General features: G+C 37.9%; 1 protein-coding gene across 1 annotated transcript in view; it reads left to right on the forward strand.

Annotated features, from left to right (window-relative positions):
* The window catches only part of LOC126094889 (DNA topoisomerase 3-beta-1), a 127,599-nt gene that overhangs the window by 63,668 nt on the left and 38,576 nt on the right, over nucleotides 1–25,355 (forward strand). Inside the window, exons 7-11 of the mRNA XM_049909526.1 lie at nucleotides 2,543–2,743; nucleotides 9,730–9,934; nucleotides 15,225–15,407; nucleotides 17,898–18,107; nucleotides 24,685–24,902. Of these exons, the coding sequence (XP_049765483.1) occupies nucleotides 2,543–2,743; nucleotides 9,730–9,934; nucleotides 15,225–15,407; nucleotides 17,898–18,107; nucleotides 24,685–24,902 (1,017 nt within the window). The remainder of the gene's footprint in view (nucleotides 1–2,542; nucleotides 2,744–9,729; nucleotides 9,935–15,224; nucleotides 15,408–17,897; nucleotides 18,108–24,684; nucleotides 24,903–25,355) is intronic.

A 25,355-nucleotide genomic window follows, 5' to 3' on the forward strand; every position in this document is an offset into this window, starting at 1 on the left:
ACCTTTGGTAGACCTTGGGATTTTCTTCCCCTGGGTTTTGCATGGTAGATCATCTCTGCTGTACAGTCATGTAGACCTGTCTGTTCAAGGAAAAAGGGAATGATTACCTAGTAGTTTTGTCTTTTTACTCATCCAACCAACCAACCAAACAAACAAAAGGGAATTATTTTCTGTTAAAACCTCGACAAGTGTGCCTCGTTCACTAAAGCATCACCATGCACGTAGCTACTTTGCTATACTACTTATTTTAGTGTCTGTACCTATGGAGCAACTGCACATTCACAAAATGGCAATACTCGCTTAAAAAATTGGAATGGTTGAATTCAAAATCGATGACTGCACATGAAGTAGCACTTTCAGAATCTCTCAGTTTCCACTCTGCAAAAAACAACTTGGTTGGTCACAAAGGATCACCTTCATCTGACTTTTGAGATATGGAAACCCCACCTCTGCCCCAGAGGGCACTTCTGCACTCCGCAATGATTGCACGTCAACTCCTCAATTTCATAAGCTCCAGACTGCACTATGAAATTATTTAACCATGAGGCATTTTTAGCCAATTATAATCGGCAGTAGAATGTAGGCATTCTCATTGGCCACTTCATTCTACCACTAATAAGGCTTCTGTGAGGTGCAGCTACTTGTCAGGACTGTTACAACTTTCTCTGTAATAGGTGTCAAAAAGTGCTGGTCCTCATGGGAAATCACATATCTGTAAGCCAGCCTTGTTAAGTTCCACCCACAACACATGTAGGAGATTACGGAAAGACTGGACTACCATCTACATAAAAAAATCCCTTCCCCCAGAAGCCAGGAACTGGCCAAGGAGACTGAATAGTGAACACACAGTGCCTAGAAAAAGATATGTTACACCTATACTGATGTAGGTCCTATGTTGCTTTGCTAAATAACGGAAAGCTGAAGTCTTGATGGTTCTTTGTACGAGGGCACAGCTAATTTCTTTCTCCGTCTTATACAGCATGAGTTAATGACTTATCGGTAATTATCTTCATGCCAAACCTTATGTACTCATAGTAAGATGCTTCGTATTATAAGAGGCAGTTATGTGAGAACTGCACATCCACCATAGTGGGACCATGGAATGGTTCCACTCAAATGTAATCTTCATACAAATTAAGACATTTATTCCACTGAGAGATGAGGGGACCAGTTTCTGTTTCATAGAACATGGTCAGTTGCTGATAGATCTACAACCGCACCCACTTCTGCACTTCCTCACCTGATTGAAACCGATGTCCATGCATGGTTTTCTTCAGGTTGCCAAAGATGTGAAAATCACCTGTTGAAGGATCTGGGCTGTATGGAGGTTTTTGCAGTGTTTCCCAACCAAATTGCTGAAGCAAAGCCTTTGTCTGATTGGTAGTGTGGGGGTGGGTGTCATCTTGCAACACGGTGATTCTTTTGGACAGCATTCCTGGGTGTTTCGACATTATGGCACATTGCAATGTCTGCAAAGTATTTTTAAAGCACTGCACATTTATTGTGGTGCCATGCTAGAAGAATGTGTAGAGTGGTTTTCATTTGACTGCCCCTCATAACAAACTTTCAGGTATGATTGGCCAGCTTCAAATGATTATAAAATATAATACATAGTTGTATGATTAATTTATGTAATAGATGATATTGGCTGAAACATCCAAACCAGTAGTATCAATGTAAACTTGTATGCTGTGGGCTTCCACCTGAAAACTATATGTACCATTTTCCTTTTTCTTTTCTTTTTTTCTTTTCTGAGACAACTAGAGTAAATACAAACTGACTGGAAAACTTAAAGTTTTGATTATTTCTGAACTCAGACAATTGCAAGATTCTACAAGTTAGAAGTCAGGAAACACAGATAATATGGGTATATTACTATTACTCAAGTGACAGTAGATACTTCTTTTGCAGAAATGGAAAACAAATCTGGGATGGAATAACAACAATATGAATAAGGACAGATTGTCACTCACCACATGACGCAGTCATTGAGCAGTTGATGACCACATATAAAAGTACACTTTTGTGCGTTTCTGCCATTCAACACCACCTCTCTAATTCATATTGTAGTAAAGGAAAATAAATGAGACAGGGAAGTGTAGGAGAAAGAGTAATTATGGCAAATAAATGACAATATGTGTTTTTCACTGTTAATTGAGGTGTTTATAGATATGTCAGTTATGTATATTGATTATATTGTATTCATGTCTACTATGTGTGACACCATTTAAGAAACTGTTTGGTCTTTCAGTGAGTCAGTATTTCTTCTTATTTCATTATTGCAAGAAATTTAATATAAAAAACTGAGAAGTTACACAGTATTTGAAAATGGTTTCACCACTTTTTGCATATTTTACCACATTAACTGTAAAATGAAAGATACTATTGTATTTCCAGAAAAATTGTTTACAATTCTTGTAATAGATTATATACATTAATATAGGGAAATTATTTGTTTTGTCCAAGTTAGATGTAGAAACTGCCCCAGATTCTTGTTTGTAGGAGCAGTGTTTTACGATATGAATTTTATGATTCATTCTAGAGTAACAAGTATTACAAAGAAGGAGAAGGTTAAGGCTCGACCACAGGCACTCAACACTGTGGAACTTATGAGAGTAGCTAGCTCTGGGCTTGGTCTTGGACCTCATCATGCTATGCAGATTGCTGAGAAATTGTACACTCAAGGGTACATAAGTTATCCTCGAACAGAGACTACACAGTACCCAGAGAATTTTGACCTTGTGTAAGTATATGTATATGGTAAGGGCAACCAGTTTAAGGTTTATGACACCAGAATACTTACTTCAGCTCCCTTTACAAAAACTATGTGCAATATTTATTTTAGGAAAATTGAGCAAGATTAAGCAGTAACGGTGCTTTGGTTTATAGAGATACAACTTCCATTTTTAGCAATGGACAGTATGCCATCTTGAACTTGCATATCCCTTTGTTTGAAGCTGAAAAGAGTCACAGTCATGTAGAATTATCTAAATCATAATGCTTTCACTATTTTATTTATTTATTTCTTCTGGGTACACTATTGAAAGTTTGATTTTGCAGTTTTATATTGACATTGTACTCAGTACGACTTTTCATAGTGTAAATAGTCATGTTATAATTATGTAGTAATTCTGAAATGCATATGTTTACTGTGGATTTGATTGACAATGGTTACATATCTGAAATTGCAATAGTGTATCCAGACGAAATTAAATAACAGTTAAATTGTGAAAGCCTAATCAGGAGGAACGCTGAGCTTGAGGTTGGAGGGAGAGATGAGATGGTGAGATAGTCCATAGTCAGAACTGGTAAAGAAGACACGCCATCAGGTATCAGATCCAGGAGAAAACAAGATTGAAAATACGTATTTTGACAGATGATAAAATTTCTGAGGTGAGTGACTTGTTGCTGTGTTTGCCTCCAAAATGTTCGAGCGACTATCTATACAGTCTCAGAGTCTGTATGGTATTGCTTAGATAGTGATGCATATCACATTTGTTGTGTGCAGGAATTGAAGCCATTGGATAAAAGAAGCGTCTAGTGTACTGAACATGATTTTGATCATTTGTTGACATCCATGGACTCACAGAACTATACATTACTTTCTTCACTGTAGTGGGCATGTGAATAGTCAAAACAAGAATGTGATCAACTGAAAATCCATGTGTCTTTTGTGATAATGCCTTGCATCATCAGCAAATTGGAATGTGGTGTGCCATACTGCACTGTTGGATAGTGTGCCTTATTTTCTGTGAACAGTGTTGTGAAACAAGATAACAATATGCAGTTTTTCATTTCTTGAGATAGATGAAAATCGTTGTTGGCTGCAGCAGGATTGTGTAACTTGTCACATATCTGCTGAAACGACTCATTTCATGTGTGAATTTTTTGGAGATTAAATCATCTCTGAAGGATTATGGCCACCAAATTCTCCTGATTTAGCATCTCCGGACTTGTTCCTGTGAGGCTGTCTGAAAGTAAATGTCTATAAAAACATGCTGCACACACTGGCTCAAGTAAAGATTAACATAATGGAGATTAATAACTTAAGGGTCATGTGTTGTGCGGAGTGACCTCAAAAATGTGGTAAAATTAGTTTTTGCATGTGTTACCAAGCAGGGAAACTATTTTGATAATGCTAGTAGCACCCCCCCCCCCCCCTCCACACACACACACACACACACACACACACACACACTCACACACACACACCTCCCTCTATCTCTCTCTCTCTCTCTCTCTCTCTCTCTCTCTCTCTCTCTCTCTCTCTTTCTCACTTGATTATTATTTTATGGTGAGAGAGGTGCAGCAAAAATAAATAATGGGAGCAGAGTGAAAGCATGTAAACTTAAGTCAAGATGACAAAGGAAAAGTATCAGTATCAGTGAGTGTGCTACTGCTCATAATGGCAAACACATTGATTCAAATGGTGAAATGAGTACAGGGGACAAGTCAGATGTGAATTCTGTGAGAGTCAACAAGGAGGAGATAAATAATTAAAGGTAAAATGTAAAGACCCACTTATGGAAACTAAATGCCCAAACAGTTGGACTGAATGCAAAAGGGGGAGTCTCTATTCAAGTTCTATTCCAGTGTGATAGGCAGAAGGAAAAGCAGAACTTGGAAGTGAGTCATTAACCCTCAAACGGGCACACCTATTTATAAAGTACGCCAACCACAAATAAAATTATTTTGCACCATATCATTGTTGTTTCACAATTGTGAACCCAAACCTATTCCTTCATTACTACTTTCAGCTAATGCAGTGGTAAATTGTGTTGTCATGCTCACAAGTGAGCAGCAGTAATATAAAATAAACAGTGAGTTGGGCAAGGAAAAGACTTATGGTTTCTGCATGAAATTATTAGCTAGGAGCACACTCCCACAATGAGGCAATTGTCTATAAGATAATTAGTAGTCGAATAAGTGGCTGGCTAGGATCTGATGCAACTGCACTTTTTAATGCTTTAGGTCGGTCATTAGTGTGGGGTAACACCTGTCTGTGGCAACAGGGTGATATAATGAAAATTTGCTTTATTATTCTTTATTTAAACAGGGCTTTAGCTCATATAATCTAAGTTTAGTTTATTGTTGTTTCATTAAACTGAGATTAAACTGTGATTTTGCTCATATATGTTTACATTGTAACATAAGTAATTCCTTACATGCGTGCAAAATACACCACACACACACATGTTATGAAAAATGGCACGCCTGCTAGAGGGTTAAGACTCTACACAGATTACATTGTCTTTTATTGCGTGGTGTCACATCATGAGAATTCGTATGAAATTCCAGAATATTTACACCAAATTGATGCTCAGGGCAATCACAAGCATCAAATCAATGTCATTGCCTAAATGCAATATATTTTAGTGCTTATCATCAGTTAGAAATACTGTGTGGAATTTAAGTATAGTAACAATTGTAAATGATTAGAGTCAGTGATATATCTCAAAAACCTAGGTGTCACTGTTTGTAGTGATACATGGTGTGGTGTGTAGAAGAGAGGAACTTTGCTGACTTGCTGGGTGTTAACACAGGCAGCATAGGACATGCAGCAAAAACAAGATTGTGCCCCCCTCCCCTTTTTCTTAATTAATACCCCTGGCAGTACTGATAGTGTTTGAGCAAAAATTCAACAAAATTTAATCAAACTGTTAAATAAAAGTGAAATCTAGTGAACAGTGTTAAATAAAAACAAAGAAGCTTGATCACCCACCAATGAAATTAGTAAAAAATATCCATTGCATTTAATTTTTGAATAACTAAAACATTTTCTAAAATTTGACTGTTCCAGAATGAACCAAATAATACTCTCACTTGTAGTAGAATAATCAGTAATACTCACCCACAAGCAGAAAAGTTGTTCCAGTGTTCTGGTATACAATAACAGAACAGTTTTTATGTGTAAACAGACTTTACTCACCCACTACTGTCAAATGTAAAGCTTCCCCCCTGTCTAAGTGGTCTAGTACTGAAAGTCTACCTATTCTGCTCTGAGTGGTCAGAGTTGACTGGCTTAATGATGAACCCTTTAAATGCTCACATTTTACTACCACTTTGAATAAAATACTGTACAATGTACTGCAGTGTGTCTCCAAATCTACAGAAAAAACAGCAGTTGTATAAACAGTAGTATTATCAATTTACATGTAATAAATCACAACAACAAAATTAAATAAAATGCTTTGTATTACTTCAAGAATTAAGAATATGCTATGCATGTAAGTGCTAAAAGAATGTAACACAGACAGATACTACTTGCATTTACATCTTGCTGTGAAAAGTTTTACACAGTGAATTCAGTTTTATTGCAGTTCTTGGAAAAATTATTTATACACTTTTGTTGTTATGTTATACGAAGTGGTTAACAACAATGAGGAATGGTGATTAATTATTGCACGCTGATGGCCCGCAAACATATTCCAGTAACTGTGAGCCTTGTTAAATAATGCCAATGCAGCCTTCCTCTTGAAAGTGATAGATTGAAGCTCCAGTAAAAAGAACTCGCCATTTACTTGTCGTTTTAAGCACTGGTGGTCAGCAATGCAGAGCAAATGCAATCTGTCTTGAAAGACGTAATGTTTGCCAACATCACTGCATGTAATAAACACTTGTAACTATTGCTGGAATGGTGTAGCTTTTGCATATGGTGCACAGTTCACAGTATGTGCTCAGTATTAAAATCAGTTCACTTGCTAGACCTCTGCTTTTAGTCACTGCTTTCACATTGCTCTACAGTTCATTAGTTCACAAAAAGAGTCCCTTGAAAACAGTCTCATTAATAGACATATCTCTCTGCACTATTCCAATCTCACACCCTTTATAATATTGCTTAGAAAATTAATCCAATGTATGTTCATTTAAATGCACCTTGCCCATTATTTTTACGGTCCACAATACGCTGGAAAACAGGTATGGTCTGTATGACCATGATTACAAATTCACATACCGAATAAGGCAGTACAGTTGGTGGTGCACTGAACTCTCATTCCGGAGGATAACAGTTCAAATCTGCATTGGCTATCCTAAATCGCTTCAGGCAAATGATTAGATGGTTCCTTTGAAAGAACAAACCCAATTTTGTTCTATATTCCTGAAAAAGTCTGAGTTTGCACTGAGTTTCTTAATTACCTTCATGTCGATGGTATGTTATATCCAAATTTTCCTTCCTTCTATGCCATCCACCAGCCACTACCATCTTTCCGTGACTGGCATTGCTTTGAAACCTGCTACTCATCTATAAATATTTAAACTCTCATTCTTGCAGAATGTTATCATTTAAATATTATTAAATATTTTCAGTTTTAACATATACAGATTATTTTCAGATTAACAAAAAGTATTAAATAAAAATGAGCAAAAACAGCAAAATAAAATCGATTCAGTCTGTGACAGTCACAGAGGATACACGAGGTGCCATCCATTATCGTATAAACAAATATTAGTGTATGAATCAAATGAACTATGAGCAGCTGCGTTATTTGAAACTCAACATGATGGGGTTTAACGAAAGATTGCTTGTTCAGATCTCCTTGACCTAGATGTCCTAAACTTAATAAAAACAGACATTCATAGTTGACACAATGTTAAGTAGATGCCAGTTACACCATAATAAGTGAATGATGTATTATAATGAGTTTCTTGCCTACAGCATACTCCTAAAAATTAAGCTGCTCAAAGAGGTATGAACATTATCTCAAATATAAATTATTGCTATTCTGTTATAAACACACCTCAGAAATTTAGTGAAGGGTATCAAATACCCTTGTGTAATCAATGCAAATGCTGTGAAGGTAGATGGCAACTATTTTTGAGAACAACAAAATACAAATGCTCAGGCGTGCTGAATTTTTCGAACAAGAAAAGTTAAACTTCAATTTGAACCATTTGAACGAGATTTCAACATCGTGAGTTCTCTGAGTTGCAACAATCCACCATCAGTAATAAATGCCCTTGGTTTGGACAAGTTACATGTGTTTATAAGCCTGTAAAACTGTTGTTGTCATGTGGTAGAAACTGTGAATATAAAAGTGAATGCTTGTTAACATACATAAACCAAATGCTAGAAATTTGGAGCAAAATAACACAGACAAAGTTTTGTAACTAGCAACTATAAGCAAACACTGTTTGCTCTACGTATCCCCACAGAAGCTCAGTCAGCTTAGCAACATGTGCCAAAGCTTCTAGAAATGGACTCAGCAAAGTAAAGTTTATTTATCTTGAGGCAGGTTATGTGGTTCATCAAGCAAAAGAGTTGCACAGTGCCATAAGTGTTTATGCCTCTTAAGTGGAAATTCATCTGACATTCCACTCTCTTTGATTATGAGTTATGGGATTGTGGCTCTACCACAGGAAAGACAATTTCTCATGTATCAATTGAAGACATCTTCCACATTTCCTATGCAAGTGGAAAATATTGTTGTAGTAAAAATTTTTATCAACTATTTATAGGATATCATTTGTGAATGCCTGATAAGTTTGCATGACACTACATTTTCAATGTAGGATCACAGATTGTTCATTCCATTATGTAGATTTATTCTCATCAATGAAGGAGTTCTGTCATAGCAGTGCTACCCTGGAGCACAAGTGGAGAAACTAAAATATCATGGTGGCTCCAGTGAACTAGGGGAGCCAGCACACTTTCTCTTCTATTCACTACGTAGGGGGTGTAATAAATATGTAAATACACTTCAGGGAAATAGGTTCAACAATGTGGTTCTTTTAAAGAAATGAGAAGAAGATTAAGTTCTTGTAAATGAAGTAGATTGCAGAATATTCACATGCTACTTTGTTGATGATTATGGTTACTTTGGGACAAACCCTTAGGAGCATAGCTTATTTGGCAGGTGGCATTTCTTTTGTCTTCTGTTAACAAATTTCAAAACTAACTTTTGTACTGAGTCAGTACAGCATCAGAGAGAATGTTGTATCAAGTGAATATATAACTAGTGTTTGAATATTTTACTGTCACTACTCCCCCTCCACAAAACTTGATTGTTGGCAAAGATGCAACACACTTTACTTCAAGTCTTTGTGATCATTTAAAATTGTTTGACATGAATTATAACTGGTGCCTTTCATGGGCCCATTTAGTCTATGACCATAAAACTTAGATTAATCAAAGTTTCAATCTGGTACCAACTCTCATCTGTTCTTCCAAATTCCACATAACTATTTCTGTGAATCTTGCAGGTCTAGTATTAGAACAGATAGTATGATGGCAGATATCTTAACCACACACCAATAATGAATTTCAGAATGATATATCTGAGTGCTACAAATAAAACGGTAGATTATTATAGAAGAAACAGCAGCAGGAGAAATTTAATGATAGAATGGAACTGTCTCAGTATGTGAAGTGTGCCAAGTTTCTCAGTTGGCAGATCATTACTTGCATGTTTAAGTCCCACACCAAGACATACTTTGAACCTGACACAGATGTTCATTTCAGTAAGCTCTCCAGTGCAGCCTCAAATGTCTCAATCTGGAATATTCACTGTTAGCAGTAAGATCTGAATATATTTACTTATTAAATTTAGTACAGAGTTGTGAGTGGCATTAAATGGCACCAGCTTCCTTTAGATATCCCCCCAAACATAATTTTATAACTTTAACAACAGTAATAAAAAAATTGTTGTATAAGCATGTTATCTGCCAACTTTGTCTTATAACTCAGTGGAAGCAATATTGAAACGTTACGTGTATATCTTTACAAACCAGGGGAGTGCTGAAGCAACAACAACACAGCTCAGTGTGGGGAGCTGAGGTTCGTGAGATACTGGCGGATGGCATAAACAAACCTCGTAAAGGCCATGATGCTGGTGACCATCCCCCAATAACACCCATGAAACTGGCTAACAAGGGCGACTTGGACAATGATGCATGGAGACTTTATGATTACATAACAAGGCACTTCATTGCTACTGTAAGTTAGCCTTATAACTTTGTTTACTTACTTTTATATAAAAATGTATGTATTATGTTGCATGTTCTGCTTATTATTTTCCACAAAAGACTTATAAAACCAACCTAGCCACAAAATATGATGATAAAATTGTATAGTACAGCCTCATTGATATTGCTTCTTGTAAAATGGTTTCCAGTATACGTGTTGCATCATGTTACCTTTCTAAGGAAGTCCATTGTTTTCCCTGCATATTACCTGGAAGTTGTACATTTTACATTGTCTGCAGCAGATTGTCCTTTGTAGGAAATCACTTATTTTCATCTAAACTTTAATTTGTAGAAATGAAGTTGAATTACAAGGTAAGATCAGGTTTATGTGGAAGGTGCTGAAGAACATTAACGTTGTACTGGATTGGAAATCCAGTGCAAAGTGTCCAGTGTGATGTGTTCGCAGATAGATGTGGGGATGTGCTTATACATAACAGCTGTAGTTCTGACATGCACTTGTGCACACACATGCACACCCCCTCCTCTCTCTACATCCACCCTCCCTCACCAACAGCACGCAACCATCCCTTCCCTGTGCGTACACCTGCACATAAATGCACACATGTCAGTAGTTATTCTCATTCTATAATTTCCATTATCGTGCTAAATATTTGCTTTGATGACAGAGCCATCTGTTCAGTTATCGCTTATTTGGTGGTTGAATTAGAGGACAGCATTTTTTAATTCAGTTTAAGCCTGTCATATTTGCCTGCAACATTGCAGGATTAGTTACTCTCTGACATCTATCTCACTTTATACTTTCTTGCCTTATGCAGTGGGACACAAAAGCTGCTCAAAAGAACACTGCAAAAGTAAGATTCAAGTGCTCGATGCCCCATCGTTTGATACTGATTTCTCTCCTCTTCTTGCTGTATATAAAGAACCTTCAATCCTACTTTGATAAAGTGGATTATCTTAAAGATGTGGCATAGAAAAACAATATTTGGACAAGTCACTGATAAAGACAGTACCATTGTATGAGTGGGTAGGAACCTCTTGTTGTTGTTGTTGTTGTTGTTGTTGTTGTTGTTGTTGTTGTCTTCAGTCCTGAGACTGGTTTGATGCAGCTCTCCATGCTACTCTATCCTGTGCAAGCTTCTTCATCTCCCAGTACTTACTGCAACCTACATCCTTCTGAATCTGCTTAGTGTATTCATCTCTTGGTCTCCCTCTACGATTTTTACCCTGCACGCTGCCCTCCAGTGCTAAATTTGTGATCCCTTGATGCCTCAGAACATGTCCTACCAACCGGTCCCTTCTTCTTGTCAAGTTGTGCCACAAACTCCTCTTCTCCCCAATTCTATTCAATACCTCCTCATTAGTTATGTGATCTACCCATCTAATCTTCAGCATCCATCTGTAGCACCACATTTCGGAAGCTTCTATTCTCTTCTTGTCCAACCTATTTATTGTCCATGTTTCACTTCCATACATGGCTACACTCCATACAAATACTTTTTAGAAATGACTGCCTCACACTTAAATCAATATTCGATGTAAACAAATTTCTCTTCTTCAAAAACGCTTTCCTTGCCATTGCCAGTCTACATTTTATATCCTCTCTACTTTGACCATCATCAGTTATTTTGCTCCCCAAATAGCAAAACTCCTTTACTACTTTAAGTGTCTCATTTCCTAATCTAATTCCCTCAGCATCACCTGACTTAATTTGACTACATTCCATTATCCTCGTTTTGCTTTTGTTGATGTTCATCGTATATCCTCCTTTCAAGACACTGTCCATTCCGTTCAACAGCTCTTCCAAGTCCTTTGATGTCTCTGACAGAATTACAATGTCATCAGTGAACCTCAATGTTTTTATTTCTTCTCAATGGAATTTAATACCTACTCCAAATTTTTCTTTTGTTTCCTTTTTCTGTTTGCTCAATATACAGATTGAATAACATCGGGGACAGGCTACAACCCTGTCTCACTCCCTTCCAAACCACTGCTTCCCTTTCATGTCCCTCGACTCTTATAACTGCCATCTGGTTTCTGTACAAATTGTAAATAGCCTTTCGCTCCCTGTATTTTACCCCTGCCACCTTTAGAATTTGAAAGAGAGTATTCCAGTCAACATTGTCAATAGCTTTCTCTAAGTCTAGAAATGCGAGAAATGTAGGTTTGCCTTTCCTTAATCTATTTTCTAAGATAAGTTGTAGGGTCAGTATTGCCTCACGTGTTCCAACATTTCTGCGAAATCCAAACTGATCTTCGCCGAGGTTGGCTTCTACCAGTTTTTCCATTCATCTGTAAAGAATTCGTGTTAGTATTTTGCAACTGTGACTTATTAAACTGATAGTTCGGTAATTTTCACATCTGTCAACACCTGCTTTCTTTGGGATTGGAATTATTATATTCTTCTTGAAGTCCGAGGGTATTTCGCCTGTCTCATACATCTTGCTCACCAGATGGTAGAGTTTTGTCAGGACTGGCTCTCCCAAGGCCGTCAGTAGTTCTAATGGAATGTTGTCTACTCCTGGGGCCTTGTTTCGACTCAGGTCTTTCAGTGCTCTGTCAAGCTCTTCACGCAGTATCGTATCTCCCATTTCATCTTCATCTACATCCTCTTCCATTTCCATAATACTGTCCTCAAGTACATCACCCTTGTATAGACCCTCTGTATACTCCTTCCACCTTTCTGCTTTCCCTTCTTTGCTTAGAACTGGGTTTCCATCTGAGCTCTTGGTATTCATACAAGTGGCTCTCTTTTCTCCAAAGGTATCTTTAATTTTCCTGTAGGCAGTATCTATATTACCCCTAATGAGATAAGCCTCTACATCCTTACATTTGTCCTCTAGCTATCCCTGCGTAGCCATTTTGCACTTCCTGTCGATCTCATTTTTGAGACGTTTGTATTCCTTTTTGCCTGCTTCATTTACTGCGTTTTTATATTTTCTCCTTTCATCAATTAAATTCAATATTTCTTCTGTTACCGAAGGATTTCTACTAGCCCTCGTCTTTTTACGTACTTGATCCTCTGCTGCCTTCACTACTTCATCCGTCAGAGCTACCCATTCTTCTTCTACTGTATTTCTTTCCCCCATTCCTGTCAATGTTCCCTACGCTCTCCCTGAAACTCTGTACAACCTCTGGTTCTTTCAGTTTATACAGGTCCCATCTCCTTAAATTCCCACCTTTTTGCAGTTTCTTCAGTTTTAATCTACAGTTCATAACCAGTAGATCTGCCCCTGGAAATGTCTTACAATTTAAAACCTGGTTCCTAAATCTCTGCCTTACCATTATATAATATATCTGATACCTTGTAGTATCTCCAGGATTCTTCCATGTATACAACTTTCTGTTATGATTCTTGAACCAAGTGTTAGCTATGATTAAGTTATGCTCTGTGCAAAATTCTACCAGACGGCTTCTTCTTTCACTTCTCTCCCCCAATCCATATTCACCCACTGTTTCCTTCTCTCCCTTTTCCTACTCTCGAATTCCAGTCACCCATGACTATTAAATTTTTGTCTCCGTTCACTACCTGAATAATTTCTTTTATCTCATCATACATTTCATCAATTTCTTCATCATCTGCAGAGCTAGTTGGCATATAAACTTGTACTACTGTAGTAGGCATGGGCTTCGTGTCTATCTTGGCCACAATAATGCGTTCACTATGCTGTTTGTAGTAGCTTACCTGCACTCCTATTCTTTTTTATTCATTATTAAACCTACTCCTGCATTACCCCTACTTGATTTTGTATTTATAACCCTGTATTCACCTGACCAAAAGTCTTGTTCCTCCTGCCACCGAACTTCACTAATTCCCACTATATCTAACTTCAACCTATCCATTTCCCTTTTTAAATTTTCTAACCTACCTGCCCGATTAAGGGATCTGACATTCCACGCTCCGATCCGTAGAACACCAGTTTTCTTTCTCCTGATAACGACGTCCTCTTGAGTAGTCCCCGCCCGGAGATCCGAATGGGGGACTATTTTACCTCCGGAATATTTTACCCAAGAGGACGCCATCATCATTTAACCATACAGTAAAGCTGCATGCCCACGGGAAAAATTACGGCTGTAGTTTCCTCTTGCTTTCGGCCGTTCGCAGTACCAGCACAGCAAGGCCGTTTTGGTTAGTGTTGCAAGACCAGATCAGTCAATCATCCAGACTATTGCCCCTCCAACTACTGAAAAGGCTGCTGCCTCTCTTCAGGAACCACACATTTGTCTGGCCTCTCAACAGATACCCCTCCGTTGTGGTTGCACCTATGGTACGGCCATCTGTATCGCTGAGGCACGCAAGCCTCCCCACCAACGGCAAGGTCCATGGTTCATGGGGGTAGGAACCTCTTACAGAACACAAAAAACTGAAGCTGTAACAGCTGTATTTGATATTCTGTAGTAGTGATCTAGTGCACTGAGTCACAGAGGTGTAAAATGTTGTGGACATGCCAGGACTGTGTCAACAAGCAAATGTAGTGTCGTTAACTGAATTTTACCGAAAGTGTGTTGTGGATCTGTGAGAAGGTGGATGATTCAATAAAGAAAGAAGAACGCACTGGATAAGAGTTACAACTATAGAACAGAATAGATGTAGGTGGTGTTCGTACTTGTGGTACTGTTTTTGGATGGCAACAGTACAAAGAATCGCACCCGACACATCTCACGAGACTAATCACATGGTGACCACAGTACAAATTAGGATCACTGCTGCATCCAGATGGCCAGAGAGGACTATTGGGAATCATTTGATGGTTGCTGGGTGCCACTCCGTGTCACTATGCAACCTATCTCTTATGGTGTAATGAAAGAAGAAATTGGAGGCAAAAATGGCATGCAGTTGTGTTCAACTATTGTAACAGATTTCATTTTAGCGTCAGTGATGGTAGTTTGAGTTTCATGTTGACTGGGACAGTGACAAGTTCCAAATTGGCTTTGGCAGTGACAAACAGAACCTATTCAGATTGCTATGTCACAAGCCAGAGCTTATTATGATTGTTTACGTGTGATATCCATTGAGTTAACACAGAACAGAACATACCTACTGAATGTCTACCAGTCCATTTCTTTTTGCAGTGACATACTCTTCTAGCTGGATAATGGCTGTGTCTGCAATGATAATGATATCCAACGCTTTTTCATGGTTAGCCCAGGAGGATTTAATTAAATATTGCTGCCTTGAATTCTTCCTGTTACTGTAATGGTCTGAAATAAATGCACGCATGTGCACACACAAAATTTGTATGCAAGTCCTGATACCTATAGGCACTGCTAATTTTTATTTTTTAATGAAATATATCTTTCAGGTTTCACGTGACTGCAAATATCTAAGCACAACAGTGGCATTTTCTATTGGCACAGAAATTTTCACCTGCACTGGGAAAACATTGTTGGATCCTGGTTACACAACTATTATGCACTGGCAGGCTTTGGGAAAGGATGAAATTATCCCTGACTTTACTGTTGGTGAAGAAGCTGCAATACATGATGTAAGACTTTGTATCCATTTACTGTTGAGGTACTTTTCTTCCACATAGAAAATTGGTGCAGTTTAGAAATTAATTGGCAGTTACAAGAACTGTTAATATCTTCTATGTGAATAAATTTTGTCGCTGTGACTAAATAATGTTGTTTGTTTGATTGCTGGTTGCATTTCATGTATCTTTGGTGGCTTATCTACTCCAATAATAAAACTGTAAAAGTGCAAAATCTAGAATTTGTTTCATCAAAATTGAAACATGTTAAAAATCATAAATTTACATTTTTTTCTAAAATTGTGTGCTTAGCTTGGTAGTTCAAATATTTAATCATCACTGTGTAATACACTGAAGAACCAATACATGGCATTCTTAATGTTTTTGAAACTCACTGACAGGTGTATTTTCCGAAGTTTATGTCAGTGACAGAATTAAGCTGAACAATCTTATCTTTAAAATTCAAAATAGCAGCTAATTTACTCTGCTAGGATTTATGGATTTGCTGATTTTGCTTTTTGTATTAAAAACTTAACAGCATTGATTTGCTTCTTTGGATAGGTTTTATTTACATTATTTGCCAGGAAAAATGAACTTACTAATTTGGCTGTGTGATTTGGGTTCCTACTTGTTACGTTTCCTACTTGTTACATTTTTATTTTGTTTTGTTTACAAATAAAAATGCCTAGGAAATGGTTACATCTTTGTGAATGCATCAGAACAGTTAAAAGGCTGAGAACTGTGTGGTCTCAAGAATCCAATGAAGATTGTGAGATGGGATTTACTGTGGCTTGAGCAATCAGGCTTTAACTTACTCTTTTGAAACTCCTTCAGAAAGCGAGGCGTGATGTAAGTCTGATCTTCAGAACCGTTCACTCTCAGAGATTTGCAGTTACTTCTCTCAAATGTAACATCATAGAAGTTGATGAAGTTTTAACAGGAAGTTGTGCAGGCAAATGAGGTTTTATAGCCCCAATCCTGCATCCTCCTACCTCTTCACCATTTTGCTCAAAAAATGTACAATTCCTAGTGAGCTTATATTATGCCATGACCATAACTAAAGTGCAAGGATAGATGCTGCATTTTGTGGGCATGGACCATAGTGTTAATTGTTCCTCACACAGGCAACTCTACATGGCTCTCTCCCTTGTTAATGAAGAAAAAAAGCTCTCCATTCATGTCTTCAGTCAGACTATTACAAACATTATAAGTCAAAAATAAATCCCACATATATGAAATATCAGGCACAGGTATAAATAAATACCCGGGCAGTGCCGGGTTTCTCATTTACTAATACATATTCTGTTTCTTACTAGATTTATAGATTAAGTACATAATGACATAGTTTTTAGCATTTTTGTGAGACATGGGTGATATCCAAGAAGCAAGAAAGCCGGATTCAGGCAGAAGAAATGAAATTCCTTAGAGATGTTAAGGGTTGCACAAGAGAAGACAGGCTAAGAAATCAAGATATTAGAGAGGAACTGTAAACCTTTAGCCTCAATGATAAAATTAGAGATTACAGAAGAAAATGGAACAAACATCTACAAAGGATGGAGAGTGAGAGACTTCCCTTAAAGGCAAGAAATTTTAAGTACTATGGGAGAATAGACAGAGGAAGGCTGTGACAGAGATGGGTACCCTAACAGGCAATTCTTGCCTAATACCTGAAGAGAAGATGACGATGATGTGTAATACAGTTTTTTTTTTTTTTTTTTTTTTTTTTTTTTTTTTTTTTTTTTTTTTTATTATTATTATTACTTGGGGTGCACATATTATCTGTGTTTTTAATAGTTCCTTATTCCACTTTAAATTTTCTGTGGTCCTTTCTACATGGTGCCACAATGGAACTGTGCATATTCTATACGATCCAGGATGTCACATTTTTTATGTTATTCCACACAGAATTGCAAGTGAAATGAAAAACTATTTAAAACACATACCTTTTGCACCAAAAGTTGTTCTAAACCTAAAAATAATGAAAAAAGTTTGTTTAAGTGTGTTCAGGACTGTTTCATCACATTTACATAACAACTCTGCAATTCACACTTAAGTACCTTGCGGAGGTCTCGTCGAACCACTTTCTCACTATTTCTCTACTGTTCCACTCTCAAACAGCACGCGGAAAAATGAACACTTTAATCTACTGTGCAAGCTCTGATTTCTCTTATTACGATGACTGTTTCACCCTAGGTATGTGGGCGTCAACGAAATATTTTCATGTTCAGAGGAGAAATCTGGAGAGTAAATTTCATTAAGAGTTATCGCCATACTGAAAAATTTCTTTGTTTTAATGTTGTCATGTATGAAATATATTAATATAGTAAGGAACCAACCAAACCACCCTTTTATTTAGTCACAGTAATGGAATTTGTACACTGAGAAGATATTAATTATCAGTGTTGTGACCAAGCAGTGACAGAAAATACATAAAATGAGGAGTTAGAAAGATGTTAACTATTGTAAATTTCTTAGTTAAGTGCAACCTGTTGTTCTTTTTTTCAGGCAAAAATTGTGGAGAGACAAACATGCCCACCTGATTATTTGACTGAAGCGGAAGTAATTACTCTGATGGAGAAACATGGGATTGGCACAGATGCCTCTATTCCTGTCCACATCAACAACATTTGTCAGCGTAATTATGTATCTTTGGGAACTGGTCGCAGGCTTATCCCTACACCTCTTGGAATTGTATTAGTACATGGATATCAGAAGGTGTGTATATCTATTACTGATCTACTGCACTCAGTTTACATTAAAAAAGAGAAAACCTGAAATAAGTACCAAAACTCTTTATTTGCAGCTTCCTTTTGAAACAATTTTTTTAATTCATTGTTTATTTCTGTGTATGTGTTTCAATTTTAGGTGTGAGTAAAATGTGTTAATTGGACATTATATGTGTAGCAGTTGAAATGAGAATGACAGGCACAAACATGTGTGGATAATTAATATAAGGACAGCACGACATTGTTCAGAAATTGTTCAACATAAGAAACTTCATATTCATTTTGTTGTTAGTTTGAATCACTTGTGTTGTTACGATCCAAAGGACAGCTTCCTTCTAAACACATGATTGAGCCCTATACATGGTGATTCAAAAAAACGTTTACAGACTGACACACCACATTGGGCATACAGCATGGATCAGTAGTCATATAGGAAACTGAGGTCACAAAGGCCATTGGGGCTACTAAATGTTATTGCAGTTGTTAAGTCACATGCTGCCAATTGATGCCCGCTACAGGAGATACTCAAAGTTTTGTGCAGACACATCGAGTTGCACCTGACATCGACACTGCATTAAACAGCACACCCTCTCAAAGATACCTGGTGTATCTCAAAGACATACTGCTGCTGCTGCAACACTCTGGCCCATTAGGTCATCCGGTGATATAACAGGTGTTTCATTCACAAGGCCCTTCAGATACCCCCCACAGGAAAAAATCGATTGGAGACAGAGTGTGTGATTGTGGTGCCCATGCGACTGGCCCATTGTGACCAATCCAGTGGCCAGGAAAGTTTGCTTGCAGATGTACCCTCATTTCTCTGCTGAAATGCGCAGGGGCTCCATCATTCTGAAATCTGATGCGGAGAATGTATGGCCCAATTAAGCAGTGTCCGATGCCAGAATGAGATTTTCACTCTGCAGCGGATGTGCGCCGATATGAAACTTCCTGACAGATTAAAACTGTGTGCAGACCGAGACTCGAACTCGGGACCTTTGCCTTTCACAGGCAAGCACTACTCACGACCCGTCCTCACAGCTTCAGTTCTGCCAGTACCTCGTCTCCAACCTTCCAAACTTCTCAGAACCTCTTCTGTCCGATGATGCCAGCTGTATTGTGACTATAGTGCCCTATCATGGCATTTGTGACACCCGGTTCTTATGTAATTACTGATCCTTGTTGTAAGCCAGATGTGCCATGTCAGTTTGTAAATGTTTTTTTGAACCACCCTGTACTTGTATGAATGTTACCTATAATTACCAGATCTTAACATTGACTGGATCATACTTTGCAACTCCCATTTGTCTGCACAGAAGCTGGAATCACTGTCCACTGTCAGGTGGGAGATCTATGTAACACAGTTAGAGCATAAAGAACCAAAGTCACACCAAAATAATATGTTTATTTAGAAAAAAACAATTAATGCCACTGTGTAAAACCAAGTCAAATACCTATGTCCAGTGTGGTACTAACGTGTTAATGTATTTGCTTATGAGGCAGATATAGGCTCCATTATTTTTAAACAGAAATAAAAATTTACTGACTATTAATTAAAAATAACTTATTGCTATGGATAACACCACTGACAACTGAACAGAGAATGTGAATTAAGTACATCATGTTGAGAAAAATATAGAACACCTTGAACAACTAGAGATAGGACATGTACATTATTAGTATGTTCTGCAGAAATGATTAGCATTTCAGCCACCTCAGTTCAGTATGTTTCCTGTTGCATAGTAAGTAGAGGGTTCGTCATGCGCCCTGATAATTTGTTCCATGCATGATGGCATCGAAATGAATAAGGCATGAATGGCATCCTGTGGTATAGCTATTCATGCTGCATTCAGCTGGTTCCAAAATTCTTGTGTGATGGTTTGCTTTGCGTCACAGCACGGCACCTGTCATATTACCATATCCCACACATTTTTGATTGGCGACAAGTCTGGTGATGCATTGTCTTGCTGAAGAATGGCGTCTGGGGTGTTGTAAAGAAAGGATGCCCTGGGCTTGCACCATCTGTGATTTGGAGATGTACCAGCACTCCACACCATAATACCTTGAGTTGGCGATGTAGGTCTTGTGCGAATGCAGTCACTGTGATGCCACTGCCCCTGTCTGCGGCAAGCCAAAATGCGGCCATCATTTTCAAACAAACAGAACCTGGATTCATCCAAAAGCACTATCTAATGCCATTCCTGTCCCTAATGACATCATTCCATACACCATTGTGATCTAGCATGTTTCTTCACATTTGTCAAAGTTAGGTAGAGGTTGTTTGGTTTATTTGGGAGAGGTGACCAAACAGCAGCATCATTTGGGGAAGGATGGGGAAGGAAGTTGGCTGTGTCCTTTAAAAGGAACCATCCTGGCATTTGCCTGAGACAATTTAGAGAAATCACGATAAACCTAAATCAGGACGGTCAGACGTGGGTTTGAACAGTCATCCTCCTGAATGGAAGTTTAGTGTGTTAACCGCTGTGCCACCTCCCTCGGTGGTAGGCAGAGAAGTTGATGACACGCACGTAACCCATGTCATAATAAATGGTGGAAGACTGTCACTCCTGATAGTGTACAAAATGTTACACTATTCCTTTGTTATGCCAGAGCTGAGGAGGATGCAGATTTGTCCTGCAGTTTCGATCTCCTTGGGAGGTCAGAGGAAAGGGTTATCTGGGTGGTGTGACCTGACCCATCTTGTTGTGTTTTATGAGCTTCCGTGAACCATTCTGCTCACACCGGTTGCACTGCCAAAAGGCTTTATCCCACACAAGCAGCAATTTCTTGAATGGATGCATCACATTCTCTCATGCCAATAATGCGCCCTCCTTGAAACTCACTGATTTGGAGGTACAGTTTGTGCTATGTCTGTGAGGCATCCTGTGCCTCTGCTCAAGTCACACTGATCCATTACCTTCAGTTTATGGCGACAATGAGAGGTGCAGGTACATTATACCGGTAGGTGGTGTTGCACCATGAATCGATGTTGATCTTGCACCCGCATTCTGACATGGTTCAAATGCTGATCATTTCTGCAGAGCATACTAATGTACATGTCCTATGAATATGAATATCATATCTCTAGTTGTTCAAAGTGTTCAGGTCTTTTTTTTTTTTTTAAAAAAAAGCTTGAGTGTACATCTATCATTTTCTTCTGGCTGGACTCCACAGCCTCAATAAATTTGAAATGGTGTTATTCCTCCTAATTAAAAAAGTTTGATAGATGGGTGGATGTTAATCCTATTTTCAAACTTTCGGAAATAATTAAATACATTGACTGGTCTTTCAGATGTATGTTGTCTTTATTTCAGTGTAGAGTGATTTGATGTAGATAAAGTGTGTGTGTGTGTGTGTGTGTGTGTGTGTGTGTGTGTGTGTGTGTGTGTTTAAAAACGATAACCGCTTTCTCAACATTCTTTTAACCACAGGAAATTACTATGTACTGACTCCTGCATTATTGAGATTAAAGCAAACCTGCATTCTCAGAGTAGTTCAGTGGGTTGCATTCTCTCTTCAATTGTGAATGGTACGAAGCAGTCTGTGTAAAGTGCTCATCTTCCTATAAGCCTTGAGAAGCCAATTCAACCTTAGACCACATGTGCATTGTCACTTTATGACAAGAACTGTTGTCAGCATGGAAAGTTGCATGTCGAATTAGTGCATGGCTTAGTGATGTCATTTGCAAATTCAACAACTGCCATGAGAGACAAAATGCCCCAACACCATGGTGCATGAAGGAGGTGGGCAAGACAACACCTGAAATGGAACTTGAATTAGTGATACCCTCTTCACTGACAAGTGCAGGATTTGTCTGATGTCCGATGACTGTTGTGCAAGAGTGTGGAGGTGGCCAGGGATCGATGCGTATTTCAGCTTTGCAGGCCCACTGGTTCAGCAGGGAGGTGAGCCGGTCATATTTTTGTTCAGTATCATGAATGCATCTCATCAGTTATTGGCAGTAATTAGAAGGCTGTGAAATGTTGGTGCAGTATCCTGCAGTCAGCATTTTTGCAATGGATTAATGTTTCAAGATGGTAAAGCATGAGCACACTGTGCACTCCTTCCTCCAGGAGGAAGAAATCAACTGAATAGAACAACCTACAGCACCTGCTGACATGAACCCATGTAGGATGCTTGGGACAAGTTGAAACTTATTAGTCTTCACAGTATACTTCCTGATATAGTGAATTACCTCAGGAGGGCTGCTATTGAAGAGTGGAACACTCTTGGGTAGCCACATCACAACCACCTTGCGGACAGCATGTTGAGGATGATGGGAGCTTGTTTCAATGAATAGGAGCGGGATCAACACAATATGGTATGAAACATTACTCAGTAGCAGATTTTGATTTCACAGTGCTCACTTTTGAACAGACTGCCATTTTGATTACAATTTCGATTTCTTGTCATAGTAGAGTTGCTGTTTAAGGTTTCATAAGGCTTATTCCTCAATTTTGTCCTCCCCTGCATCTAAACCCACACACATATGTTGATGCAAGATAGTGCAAACATTTTTTTTACCTTTGATTTTTTTGCATGAGTGCTATCAAAACAATTAACAAACTACTCACAACCTCCTGACCGTGTTTGCCTTTACCTAATGAACAGGAAACAGTACTAGGAAAAATATGATATTGCATTCAGGAGTACGTCTGAAATATTGTCTGAACATTTCAGTTTAAATTTTTCTGTGGTTACCTTTCATTCCTTGTGCAAATGGCAAAACTCTTATTCATTGTTCACAACTGATCCATTTTCCTATACCTGCTCAACAAGATGAAGCTTCATTTCAAATGTAAAGCCAAATAAGGCAAACATAAAAAACATGAGTAATAATTCAAATAGAGGACAAAGATTGATTTTCTTTGTATAGTACATTGTTGTGGCAGAGGTCTTCAGTCCAAAGGCTTTGATTGATTTCAGTTCTGCATGCCAGTATATCCTCTGCAGCCCTATTCATTCCTGCATATTTATTGTAATCTATAGCTACTTGTACCTGCTTGCTGTAGTCAAAACTTGTTCTCCCTCTACATTTTTTATCCCCCTCCCCTCTTTCATCAATAACTGAATGCACTGTTCCTTGATGCCTTAGAAAGTGTTTTATCAACTGATCCCTTACTTGAGTCAAATGGTGCCATAACATTCTTTTGCCAAATTCAATTCAGTACCTCTTCAATAATTATTCAATCTACCTTCTAATCTTAAGCATTTTTCTATAGCATTACATTAAAAACTTCTACTCTCTTCTTGTCTATGCCACTCATTATCAACGTTTTATTTTCATATATGGCTACATTCTGGACAAATACTTTCAGATAAGACTGTTTAACACTTAAATTCATGTTACATTTTAAAATATTTCTCTTTTTCTGAAATAATATGGCATGAATAGTTCATTTAAAGCAACTACACAGATTCCAGTGACAGTCATCAGGAAAACTGCATGTCATTAAGTCATATATTATTTCAATTCAATAGATTGTCATATCTTTATGAGCTAAGACTTACATAGCAGCCAGGATGATCAAAAGATCTTGTTAACTAAATAATTCTCTCAATTCCAGTCAAAAAGTAGTGTTGTCATCATATGCATTGATTGATTGAGTGGGAAAGGTCAGAGATACTCGAGCTTCATATCACACCCTCAGCTTGCTCCTGTGGAGGATGCCGCCACTCTCCTGTTACATGAGCCCATCCACTGAAGCGAGAGTGCTGCACTTATCCAGAAGTTCTAACCACTCTCTGAACCCTTCAATACGTGCCATTGATGGTAGAGTTATCAACATTGTCTATGTTTGTGTTTTCTGATTCAGATTGCTACGAGGACTGGTTGTGCACACTTCCAACAGCTTTTCCTACTCTCTAGACCTGGCTCCCAGCCAGTTATTCACTCTGATTATCTGTTCACTGACCACAGGAACCACATGTTTGTTCCGCAGTGAATGGTCATAAATGGTACTATACTTCTGCAGAGCGGGATAGAAAAGGAGGGGATCTAAAGTATCCATAAAGATATTCCTGTGAGCTGTTTTTGTACACTGCCATTTAACGACACTGTGTACTCATTTAATACTCACTGGAAACAGAGATTCATGAACTCAAACTTCTATCATCTGGGATCAAAATCTGAAAGACTGTTGTTTTGTTAAATTAAAATAACTTTGATGTACATCTTGAAATTTGGCAGAGAGGTGCTGCAAGTCAACAGATATTGTTCTAATATTGCTGATTTCTCAGTGTGATGTGTTTTACTGAACATTAATTCTGTTGAATGTGATTTAGGTATATTGATTCTGTGAAAGCAGTCTATGCATTTTGCAGCATGTATCAGAAAAGAGAGAAGTGTGGTGTTTGATTTAAACTGGAGTCTCATCTCATTTTGGCTGTATGGACTCCAATATGTGATGTTGAATTTAACATTATGTGTTTAACAGTTTTATATTATTTGTTTGTATTCCATTGTTGTTGGCTGAATGCATTTTTATTTTTGAAGCCTTTAAATTTGATTACAAAACTGAAGCACAGTATGATATTTGAAGCTATCTGTATTTTTGCCATTTTATTAGATTGATCCGGAGCTGGTTTTGCCCACAATGCGATCTGCTGTAGAAGAACAGTTGAATCTTATAGCTCATGGAAAAGCTGATTATAATGCAGTTCTTCTTCATACAGTTGAGATATTTAAGCAGAAATTTCTTTATTTTGTAACAAATATTGAAGGAATGGATCAGCTTTTTGAAGTGACATTCTCACCTTTGGCTTCTTCTGGAAAATCATACTCCAGGTAATTTAATGCTAAAATCTTTGAGGAACAGCTTTTTGCGAATAACATTGCTACTTGTGGCCATGCCTACCCAAATTTCTGCACACCTTTGCTACTGATATTGAATTTTGTGCTTGAACTACATCATTGTGCATGCAAGTAATAACTGAAATTTTGTTCTTGTAACTGCTTATCTTCAATCTACCGATTTCTAGAAATGTACATTAGTGTGAGCTGGCAACATTTACTTAGTTCGTGGCAGATTTTTGTGCTTTATCAGCTTCAGTTTTGTGCCATATTCCGCCACTACTAATGTAACAAGTTTCTAACATGAGAATGTCTGTTTAAAGATCTGTTGTGTGCTTTTCACGATTTATACTAAATTATGAGGCTATCAGTTACTTTGTTACACTAAAGTTTGTGAAAATTGCAAACAGTGATGTGTCATACATGTGACTTAATATAAGAGGCGAT

The sequence above is a fragment of the Schistocerca cancellata genome, chromosome 8 (assembly GCF_023864275.1).
Source record: "Schistocerca cancellata isolate TAMUIC-IGC-003103 chromosome 8, iqSchCanc2.1, whole genome shotgun sequence".
In the NCBI taxonomy this organism is placed as follows: domain Eukaryota; kingdom Metazoa; phylum Arthropoda; class Insecta; order Orthoptera; family Acrididae; genus Schistocerca; species Schistocerca cancellata.